Source organism: Scomber japonicus, chromosome 4, assembly GCF_027409825.1.
Source record: "Scomber japonicus isolate fScoJap1 chromosome 4, fScoJap1.pri, whole genome shotgun sequence".
In the NCBI taxonomy this organism is placed as follows: Eukaryota; Metazoa; Chordata; class Actinopteri; order Scombriformes; family Scombridae; genus Scomber; species Scomber japonicus.
Window position 1 is genome coordinate 19,763,448 of NC_070581.1, and position 11,544 is coordinate 19,774,991.

At 39.1% G+C, this 11,544-nt stretch overlaps 1 protein-coding gene across 2 annotated transcripts; it reads right to left on the minus strand.

Annotated features, from left to right (window-relative positions):
- Positions 1–941: 941 nt before the first annotated feature.
- On the minus strand, positions 942–9,320 carry apeh (acylaminoacyl-peptide hydrolase). 2 transcript variants are annotated; one of them, XM_053318177.1, is made up of 23 exons: positions 9,278–9,320; positions 8,631–8,760; positions 8,416–8,542; positions 8,227–8,314; positions 7,945–8,020; positions 7,540–7,631; positions 6,871–6,945; positions 6,608–6,745; positions 6,393–6,484; positions 6,258–6,298; positions 5,522–5,643; positions 5,235–5,295; positions 5,040–5,137; positions 4,831–4,882; positions 4,556–4,644; positions 4,267–4,405; positions 3,678–3,761; positions 3,012–3,092; positions 2,481–2,569; positions 2,032–2,222; positions 1,812–1,914; positions 1,624–1,730; positions 942–1,518 (listed from the first exon to the last, which is right to left on the minus strand). In XM_053318177.1, exons 1-23 carry the CDS (start codon positions 9,287–9,289, stop codon positions 1,413–1,415), a joined length of 2,193 nt encoding a protein of 730 aa, XP_053174152.1. In that variant the 5' UTR covers positions 9,290–9,320; the 3' UTR covers positions 942–1,412. The 2 variants fall into 2 exon arrangements, with proteins under 2 accessions (XP_053174152.1, XP_053174150.1); XM_053318175.1 differs by lacking the exon at positions 9,278–9,320 and having other exon boundaries at positions 8,631–8,838.
- Positions 9,321–11,544: the final 2,224 nt, after the last annotated feature.

Sequence of the window (11,544 nt, forward strand, 5' to 3'; positions counted from 1 at the left end):
TGCAATTTACATGAGGCGTCTTGACTCACATTTCATGTATGCTAAGTGCTCTACAAATAAATTGATACAGTAGATAAATTATTTTTCTTACAGTGAAATGTTGTATACTGAGGGAAAGGTCTAAATAAATGTTATTTTACTTACCATTACTGATCCAGCATGTATCTTAAAAGTCCACACAAGGAGCCAGATGAAGCAATCCTTAATCCATCTGAGGACAGTTCGATAAGGGCGTCCAAAAGTTTGTGCAGGAACTAGAAACTGGATTGATGCAGAAGTGAAAGCATGTGGTCATATATACAGCAGTCTGATGCAAATCTTGTGACCCATCTTGTTAAAACAAAAGCCATCAGATGCAGATGTCACATCAAAGGTTGCAGTGTATTTTTAAAACTGTATTGACCTAAATGACAACCAATCTGATTGTATGTAGTCAAAATTACTTAATGTTTGACAATACAGACAGACCAGAAGGAAGGACAGAGAAAGAGAGGTTTGTCACTTTTGGACAAAGCAGGATGGTTCCTATATTCTAATGAGTTCTAATGAAAGCATGAGGAACTCAGACCACTACATCACCTGCTTCAATAATAGGGCCGTTTCCACCGCAGGAACTTCGGGGTAATTTTACGGGGCCGTGGCAGTTGGTTCGTGTCTCCACCGCAGGAACCGCCTCCAAAGGACAGGGTTCCTGAACTTTTACAGGAGCTAAGCGAGTCCCTGCCTCGGAGTAGGTACTCAGAACGGCCTCGAAAAACTCTACGGTGCTGATTGGAACTTCCTCTCACTCGGCTCTCTCAGTGGAGACACAGCGGTTGACAGGGCCGAGTGAGAGGAAGGTTCCTGTAAAGTTCCTGTCCCTCAAATAGTTCCAGGAACTTCTTCAGTGGAAACGGCCCTAATCTCTTTCAATCTGAACAAATGGCCACCACACGCAAAGGTAGAGTTTACAATCACTTTATTAAGTGCACTATATCATGAACTCTGTAAAAGCAAGAGTACACTTTTTTTTCTTTTTAAATCAAGCAGCAACACGAGCAGAGAAAAGAGTGATTAAATGAGTTTAATTAGCTAATATACACTTCAAAACACAACACACTGAAAAGCCCTTTATTTTCTGTGTGTATGTAGTGCAAAGAATGAATATTCTGTATTAAAACTAGTCCCCATACACTTTTTGGAAGACACTGTGGCACCATATATGAAATTATAAAAGCCACAGGCAGTTTACAAGTAAAGTAGAGTTACACAAGGTGTGTTCTGGTTGGAGAGCACTTTTGGCTTTGGATTGGACCTCACACTGTCCTGAAAACAGTAGCAGAATACCCCCTAACACACCGCAGTAGTTTACCATCTTTGATGGCAGTGACAACAGTCGTAACACACTACCACATATTTATCTGAGAGCACCGTTACAGACACAAATGTTGAATTATCCACAGAGCAATGTTCATAAATCCATCAGACTCAGCATCCACCTTGGAGAGGGAGTGGTTGTTCCCTGGATACCACAGCAAACTAAAACAAGAATCAGAGCATTAGTGAATACACAATAAAAAACTCTTTTATGCACCACATATCTGACATAACCAATAAAACACGCCACTAAGACAGACTGCTTACCGGACTGGGACCTGCTTTGCTTTCAGAGATCTGTAGTACTCAATGCCTTGCTTGCTAGGCACACGCTTGTCATCTTCCCCCAAGGTGAGCAGCACTGGTGTCTGTACCTAGATGAGGGATTGCTAAAGGTTGATACATAGACCAATAACACAAATAAACTCAGTCAAAAGACAAAGAAATACCCATACCTTTGTAACATGTTTAATTGGCGACTTGTTCAACATCTGTTCCCAAACAGCAGGGTCAGGTAGACACTGTGTACTGTAGTCATATCCAGCTTCAACCATGCACCTGCAAAAATTAGAAATAAAATATCACAGATATGCAGTTGCGCAACACTGATACAATAGTCACAAAATTGTGAATAAATGTGGGCAAGAGTAGAGGAATGTGCATGTCAAGATGTACCAGTCTGGAATGTCTGTGCTGCCAATCATCGAGGCCAAATTGATGACAGGGTTGCGAGCCACGCAGGCCTTGTAGAAGCCTGGATACTGGCCAATCAGATGACAGGCCAGGAAACCACCGTGGGAGCCCCCAGCAACTGCCACCTTCTGCATGTCAAACTGGCCAGCTTTGAGAACACTTTCAACCGAAAACTGGAGGGTTGAAAAAGATGGAAAAAGAAAAAACGATAACTTTTATGAACAATGAGAAATCGAAACCAAATTAAACTAAATGCAGAACTCTTTCATTTAACAGTATTAACATAACAAGACATCACCATAAAGCAACGCTAGAAGTCATTATTTACCAGTAAGACCAAAAGATACTTTTAGAGCTAATACATTTCAATCAATAATTTTCCTGACTTGAAAAACTTGACCATTATTGTTTAAACAGCATTTTTCTTTTACTTGAACATCTTTGACATCCTGGGTGCCAACATTGCCAGGTAATGAGAGGATACTGTCCTGGCCGTACCCTATAGAGCCACGATAGTTCACTGAAAAAAAAAAAAGCAAAAAAAATTGCATCATAATATGTATATGTTTAGAATAAACACAAGATGACACCACCCTTGAAATTAGCAAAATTAGTCAAGAGTACTCAATACCAGAGGGCTTCTACTTCAATCCCTGGGCCAACTAAATAGACCAACAGATTTTCAAAATGAAAATTAGCATTATTTATTATTATTGTGTTCCACAGTTGGATAGGATGGAACTAACATACTACAGGTCATACAACAGCATACATGGCCTTACAATCCAAGCAGACACACTAAGTCATAAACTGTCCATAAGCTAGAATAGTTTTCAAAGTAATTTCTCTCTGATAAGTGTAATGACAAAATCAAGTAGTGATGTATATCCTATCAATGGATGGATTGTCCTCTCAGCAGGTGTCTCACATAAAAAGCACTTTACCATAACATTTGAACTTACCCAGTAATATGGCAAATCCCATCCTGCACAGCACGGCAGAAGACAGAAGCCAGTCAGCTACAATCACTGAGTGAGGACCCCCTATGTCAAAGAAACAGTTTTTATTGTCTTTCTGTCCTTAGTCATGTGGGGCATAACAGTCAAAAATTAAATAGCCTGTTGAATTAAAATAAGGAAAAAAACAGGATTATGAGGCTTGTTACGAAAAAAAACAAAAGAACCTTGATTTTGAGGATATGATAAAACATTTTCCTACAAAGGAGAAAATTGTCATGGCAACCAATGTTGGCACTGCCAATCTTATCTGTGCTCTTGACTTAACAGAAAAAAAATCGCAGCACAGATTCAATTCTAAAAATAAATTCAGCATGGATTAATAGTGCATGCTTCTTACTTGTGAATGTAAGCATATTGTGAAGCAATATAGATAAAGAAGCTGTACTACATAACATACACATAACATAACAACTACATAGATATGCACAGGCAGGTAAGCATGTGTCACTTAATGTAACAATTTGCTGATGTGTTAATCTAAAAGAAAAATGTGTTCACCTAAAAATGTTTTACTTTAACAATATCAGAATTGTGTAAGTATTGCACATGCAACACTGTTTTTTTTGTTTGCACTAGAAAATAAGTAATGGCTATAAAACAGTAACAAACCATGAGGAGTGACAATGAGAGGCAGCTTCACTCCATCCTTCACCTCCTTTGGTTTGATCAGCAGAGCTTCAAAATCAAGGCCAGCTAGAATACAGAAAAAATTAATCAGTCCGACTAAGATGACATATGCTTTTTTTCCATGGGTCCCATAGACAATAAAATATTTTCAACCCTCCAATCCATGTGCATTTTCCTGATTACAAACATGTAACAATAAATCTGTTAACCGCTGTGATTATTACATTTATGTTTAGAGCCAGGTGGCTGTTAACTCCATGTTACATATACAGTGGATAAGTACTAGTTTAGTAAACCTGTCTAAACCAATGTAATCCAAATCCATAAATTTGCAAAAAATCTTATCCTTATGACCTTATAATTTTTGCTTTTGTTGGCTCTCAAAAAGGAGTGGTTCAATTCTATGGTCATTTTTTTAAGCTTTAGATAATGGAGGTGTACTGGGCTGCAATATAAGGAGAGGTATTTCTAACCTATTCTGTCCACTTTGTATACTGTTTGTGAATTTGAAAAAACAATATATTTTAAGTCCTGTTAAGATACTACTAATGTATAAAATTTGTATTCTTACGGTATTGACTGTTGTCTTCATCTGGTGGAGGGGTGAAAGTCAAGATCTGCCAATCAATATCTGGCAACATCTGGGAGTCTTCCAGAGTAACCCAAACCACTTCCTCTTGAGAGTCCCTGGCTGGAAGGAAACCCACCCTCTGGAGACAAAAAAAAGACATCACAGCCCCACCCCGATCCAGAAAATGCCATGTCAATTCAATGTATGCAACACTATACTAGGTATGTACTATATATCAAAATACAAATACTAAAATAAAGACATTTCTAATTAAACACACTGATCCTACCAGACTTGGAGGGCAGTTTGGAGAGGAACAGCTGACCACCATCAGATCTCTCTGTATGTTTAGCAGACACCAGTTACCGATGTCAGACTCTACGGACAGAAACCATCATTACTCACACACACACACACACACACACAACTTGACTTTCAAGCAGAACACTTGTATTGTGAACAAATAGTCTATTACAAATTGCCAACATCAAATATCCATAAACAAGAATGTCTAGACCAAAGTGTGAGTAATGCAAAGGCTGATAAATGTATGTAGTGACTCACTTGAAGTCAGAGAGGTGACACTCCCTGTGCTTGTATCCACCATCAACAGATCCTACAAGAGAGACGATGGCAATTATTTTAAACCAAGTAAAGACTGATTAATGTTCTCTGTCCAAACACTTCTTATATGCAAATGAATCAGAAAAAATACCAAGCCTTATTTTCTCATTTGTCATAATAACATGTAATTTCCCAGGAATGAATAATACCTTGCGGCTGCGCTGAGGACAAGAAATGATAATACGCTGACTATCAGCTGACCAGCATAGAGGGGACAACTGAGAGCTGTAGATACCAGTGAAGCCATCTGTAAAGCCACAACACACGACACATTTTAATCTCATTTTAATACTGAGAGATCGAGAGAAATGGGTGCATTCATCTAACTAGCAAGTATTCCTTACCCTCTCCTGGTCGCTTCACCACATCCACCACCACTGAAGTCTTCTTAGTATACCAGTCATACTAGAATTAAAATACACAAGCACAGAGGAAAGCATATGAAAATGCATTTAATGACTGATGAATGTGTTTCTGCTTCAATAAATCTATATGTCAACAACAGAAACCCAAAAGATGGTGCACTGTGTGAAGAAACAGTAATTCCTACTTGTTCTTTACAAGTAAGTCTTTGTGAAAAAGGGAAAATTAATATGACTTGTGAAAAAGACATTTCATCATCATGTAGTACCATGCACAGCCTGCTGCACTGCATGTGAGGTCCATAGACAGAACACTCCAGGTAGACAATCCGACAATGGTCTGGGCTCAGCCTGGGGGAGCACACTGCGCTGGTGCCTGATGACAGCTGTTCTGAGGGACATAACAAATACAATACACATGAACACCTGCAATATTAATACATACCAATTTTACACTAGAACAGTTATATATGGTGGGAAATTCATGAATCATTGTGAGCTGGACATCTGCAAAATACTCTTAATCGTAATGAAGGATCACAATTGTCTTGAACGTTGCTTTGCATTGTGAATGGACTGTACTTACATAGCGCTTTTCTAGTCATTTTGACCACACAAAGCGCTTTTACACTACATGTCACATTCACCTATACACACACACACATTCATACACTGACGGCAGGGGCTACCACGCAGGGTGCCAACCTGCTCATCAGGAGGGAGACTAACCATTCACATACACACACACACCATTGGCGCAGCCATTGGGAGCAATATGGGGTTAAGTATCTTGCCCAAGCACACTGACATGCAAACAGGAGGAGCCAGGAATCAAAGGACTACCGCTCTACCTCCTGTGCCACAGCCATCCCAAGTGTGAACATTTGGTGCTTGTCATATTTCATCATATTGTTGTCCACAATGCTGAACACAAAAGGTATACAACGGCAATTTGATCATGTAATAGCATGATAGTTAAATGTCTCCTGAGCAGAATGAACTTACCACATTTCCCACCAGTAAGATCCACATAGAATAAAGAGGACCTGACAAAGAAAAAGGGAAAAGGGACATTCTGTCAGTATTAGCTACTGAACAGTTCAGCTTTAACTCTCTCTACTCAGTGTGAACTGTAATCACCTCCTGTTGGGACAGTACTTTAGGCCAAGTCTGAAAGGCTCATGCCACCAGCCCACAAACACCACACCTGTGTCACCTGGAGCCCAAAATGCCTGTAGAGACAGAGACAAAGAGAGAGAGAACAGCAAGATCAGAGAGTATGAGCACACTAGAAGTACACAGACATTAAAATAAACCCATGCATCATCAATGCAGCTTCAAACTGTTGTACCTACCTGCCCTGGTGAGATATTTTCAGGAACTCCCTCCAACACAGAGACATTACCACCCTCAATGTCCATAACACAAAGCACTGGAGAGCTCTTACTAACTAGTGCCTCTCCCCAGTCCTCATGGAAGACAAACTGCTCCCCCTGCAGGAAAACAAAACAAAAAACAACTACAACTTCAGACAGGCAAGAATATCATCTCAGACAGTTTGATGAAAACTTTTCACAGTGAAATGGTTTTGTGTTTCAAAACTTTTAACTGCACTCACTTTGACGGCTTCCTTTCTGTCAACTCTGATAGTCTCGTCATCATCCCCAACAGAAGACAACTCCGGTGATTCAGTCTAGATTCACAAAAAATGAGACAATACAAAACACCTGTTAGTAGCTTTTTTTTTTTGGAAAACTATGGCTCTATATTTATGACACTGAAATGGTAAATCAAAAACTAAATCAGATATAGGAAAGATAAGTGCTGTACTGCTCTTGGTCATGCTGTATCTCAATGATGGGTATTTTTCTTTCGTAAGGTGGTGGAAAATACCTGAGGTGCATTCACAATGAAACAATCTTGCAGCTGTTTACAAAGTTTTTTGTTTTTTTAAAACAAGATTCCTTTCAACAACCTTTGAAATATTTTTGATGCAGTTTGGTATGTATGTTAGGGTGTAGCTATCTGACAATTTCTTCAAGACAAAATAGCATTCGTTAACGCTTTAGTAGCTAGTTGTAAAAACGATGTACAAAAAGGGAATCTATGTATCATGTTTACTAGTCTTAAAACATTTTGCAAAATTGTTGGCAGTGCTGAAGATAACCTCAGTTTTGACATCAGTGAAAATTAATATGCTTGAAAATTTCAACATATACAGAATAGAGCGGCAGTTCAATGCTTTGTGATGATGATTTACACTGCAAACCCAGAGTTGCTGACAGACCTGGAAGAAGGACTCTGCCTTGGGTCTCTTTCTCTCTGCCACATACAGGAGATGGGTCTCAGAATGGGACCAAACCAGGCAGCCAAACTGTTCTATGGACACAAAATATAATGTGGATATTATCTGGACTGCCACAAGTAAATTCAAATGATGGAAAAATGGTTAGGTTAGGTTAAAGGTCCAACTGATAAAGCTATCACTCATTTTTTTTAACAATCCTGCTTATGCCCATCCTGTCAAATCACACTGCAGTTCTCTCTATAAATGACAGTCCGCTGGTTTACACTGGGGATTAATTCCTTACCATGCTACGTTCTGTTCTGCCCCGAAAACCTGTTTCACCAGGAATAGTGTGACAAAGGTAATGATACAATCTCAGTGAACCTGTTTGTCAAGATAACTCACCATCTTCATAAACTTTGCCATGCTTCTTTAAGGCTGTTAGATTAATGCTCTTCATCTTGATGTTTTTACTCCATATCTGCAATGTCACAGAGAGGTCAGGGGAGAGGTTGTGGGGAGAAGTAAAAGATTTTGAGAATGAAAATATAAACTCGTGAGGTTTTGCAACAAGGTTGCATGTAGAAAACAGGAAAGATATTAATGTGCAGAGACACAAAAAAGCATAGAGAAAGAAGGTTGTGTGGGAGATATGATGCAGATGAAGCTGAGAAGACAGCCACAAACCTCCAGAAACTGTTTTTCCTCTCCTTTGATTGTGCACTCTCTGACAACAGCCTTCATGTCTCCCGAAGGGGCATCTTTACTTAGTAATCTGTCAGGAGAAACACATTGGCATTGCTTGGATTTAACTTATTAAGTCAAGGAGAACTTGCTCAGATCCACTGGAGATAAAATGACAAAATGTTTACATACTCTCCTTTGATCTCAGTGCAGTTCCCTGAGGCTCCAGAGAAGACCACGGACTTGTCATCGTGAAATACAATGTACTGTCGACAAAACTTGACATTCTCATTCCTCTCCAGATCACGCTGGCTCCATTCTGCAGAAGAAAATTAACAAAATGCTATCAATATCAATGACTGATCAATACAGATATCTGAACATCTTAGTATTGTACAGACACCCACCTGTGTAGATGTTACTGTATTTGCCTCCATACTGAGAGGTGATAACAGGTCCCACATCTGCTCTGGCCAAGGAGGGGAACAGGCTGAGCTCTCTGTAAAGTTTTGCAATTTCCTCGAGGTTGCTCATCACCTGACAACACGCAGCAGAATAACTCAAACTACATCTCACTGATACAAACTGTCTCACAGCGAACAATGCCCTATTCATTTTCTAGCTGGGATGCTAACGTTAGCCAGTCATGGACTTTCACTTTGCAGATTTGAACACTGTTCGCCACAAACTAAACAAACACATAAGCCAGTTGATTAACATTACTCGTTATGTAAACAAATCAAGCGATTACTAAGAGATAAACAAAGTGCCCAAGCGAAGAGGTTAGTTTCATTTTCGAGCAGTGTTTCATGTATCATGACCAAGAACTTCCTGTGGCAGCTAAATCAGGGATAGGCAGCGGCACAACCGATCCCCGTCGGCTAGCCTGACTTGACAGCTAACATAGCTAACAGTTAATAGTAATTAACACCAAAATAGTGTCCGCATAATTAACACTAGCTATTAAAACTAGCTACACATATACAAGGCTTATATTTGCAGGGTATGTCATCTTTCTGGAGATCAAAAAACATGTATTTTAACGTTATCATACCTGTGACTCCATAGATGGGACGGTGTGTGTCGCTCGTCCCAAAATGTTCAGCCGTGGAGCTTATTCTCTGTCTTCTTCTTCTTCTTCTTCTGCTTCTGCTTCTTCTTTCAGCTTTGCTCAGTTGACCAACAGGCCTACACACAAATTACTGCCACCTACTGGACTGTAGTGTGTAACAGCAGTAGTAGATTATCCTTTGATCTTCTTTGACGTTTATTTCAAATAACAAATTGGCGCATTGAGGTGTTAATCAGAATGCCTAGTGTTTAGAAAAATTCATTTAAAACATTCATATACTAATTCATTTAAAACATTCATATACTAATATACTGGACTAATATACCTCTGCCAACCAGCTCTTCGCTCCATCTGCCAACTTAACCACCATGGGGTCAAGAGCTTTCAGCCGATCTGCCCCTCGCCTATGGAACTCTCTCCCACCAGACATTCGCACTTCTGACTCTGTCTCCACCTTTAAATCCCGCCTGAAAACACACCTATTCAGAGTGGCCTACTCTGTCTCCCATATGCAATCTTCATTATATTAATGCACTTTGAAGTCACGTTCATATTTATTTTTATTTTTATTTATTTATTTATTTATTTTCTTTCTTTCATTATTCTTTATCTCTGCACTAAATGTCACCTGATTTGTATTTGTTTGATGTACTGTTTTTGTGTTATATGTGCCTTGTAAGGTGACCTTGAGTGCTTTGAAAGGCGCCTTTAAATAAAATGCATTATTATTATTATTATTATTATTAATATACTGAAATAATATTCAGTGACACCTATTTCTTCTTGAGTGTATAATAAGGGAGAACAGGGTAGATTGTCACCATTCATTAGATCTCAGTACTGAACATTTCTGAATTTGGGCGAGATGCATTTCTGGAGTTGACATGAGGTATTTGCAGAATAAACCACTTGACATTGAGATGAGAGGTTTAGTGCTTTTCATGGGAAACTGTAAATGTCTTGTTCTTTGTTTTAGAAATTATTTTTCCTGTTTATGTTCTCTTAATGCAGGAGCTGTGCCAGGTTGTTGTAATTTAATTAAACTAAACATTTTGAATTAATTTCTAAGATTGCCTACATTTGTTATTTTTCCCCATTAAAATAACACAGGGATGAAAACCAATCATGTGTGACACCCCATGATGGGAATGGTTGTTACAAGTGCACAAGACATATTTGACGGTCTATATCTTTTGAACAGAATCAGTTTCCAGAGAGTAAGACCACTCCATTTCTACCTGACACTTAGGCTTCCATAGAGGCACTCTAGGCTTCCATTACCCATTGAAAGGGAATGTATTCAGGATACAACTTTTGAGGAATTCAAAGTAAAAAAAAAGTCACTTCCAACACTGTTCCCCCTTATCTATTAGATCAAAGTGTACTTTTATCTGTCTGAGGTTTTGAATCAGATGCTTCTCTCTGCCTTGTGTTTTTGACTGTGTAGCATTACACGCTCTACTCCTTCTATAGCTTGGTTTGACAGGCAGAGAGTGACTGAATAAGCAGCCAGTACAGATACAGCTACTGATGTCAGTTTCAGTCCACAGTAGGAGAGTGTGTGGTCTGTGTTTGGTCTCTCAGGGTCAGACCAATCCCTCACTGTAAAGACACCAAACACATCTGTGTCATCCATGTGATGAAATAACATTTCACTTAAGAGCAAAGCTAAATAACCACAACAGATTTGGAATATATCTCTCAGAAACATTAGCTAATAGAAAGTCCTGCTGATTTTCACCAAATCATCTTTCCTTTCTTTTGTTCCAACCATAATTTGTACTCACTGCACACATAGACCTGAGTCACTCCTGGTCTGGACACATGAAGTCTGATTTGTCCTCTTCTGACAATGTCTTTGTCACACTGAATTCATCCTGCAAACTGTCCATCCTGAGACTCTGAGTCCTTAACAATGTCATGTACAATCCTTATCTGAAAAGTACTTGAGTTGTAAATATGCTTGGTTACATTTTGATACTTGGTTGAGTTTATTGTAGTTAAAATAAAGAAACACAGAGTCGAAAGCACATTTAATGAGTGACTCATCACATAATTGAACCAGGCCATCCTGCATTGGCTTTAATTTTCATACCCGTAGCTAGTTACCCGCGAGGGGCGTTAGTGTGAATTTTACCATTCAATTATATCGACATTAACTGAATGCCACATCATTCCTATGCTTTTATTTTGTAGGACAATGTCCTGCGCTACACCCAGAAGGAAGCAGAAAGGGGGGGCGGCTTTAT

Bases quoted from the DNA above. Each gene is read 5' to 3' on its own strand.
- apeh (XM_053318175.1), bottom strand. From the start codon at position 8,838: ATGAATAGGGCATTGTTCGCTGTGAGACAGTTTGTATCAGTGAGATGT. The intron at 6,485-6,607 runs GTAGGTACAACA...CTGTCTCTACAG, and splicing joins AAAATATCTCACCAGGGCAG to GCATTTTGGGCTCCAGGTGA. The intron at 1,731-1,811 runs GTATGGGTATTT...TCCCTCATCTAG, and splicing joins CAATTAAACATGTTACAAAG to GTACAGACACCAGTGCTGCT.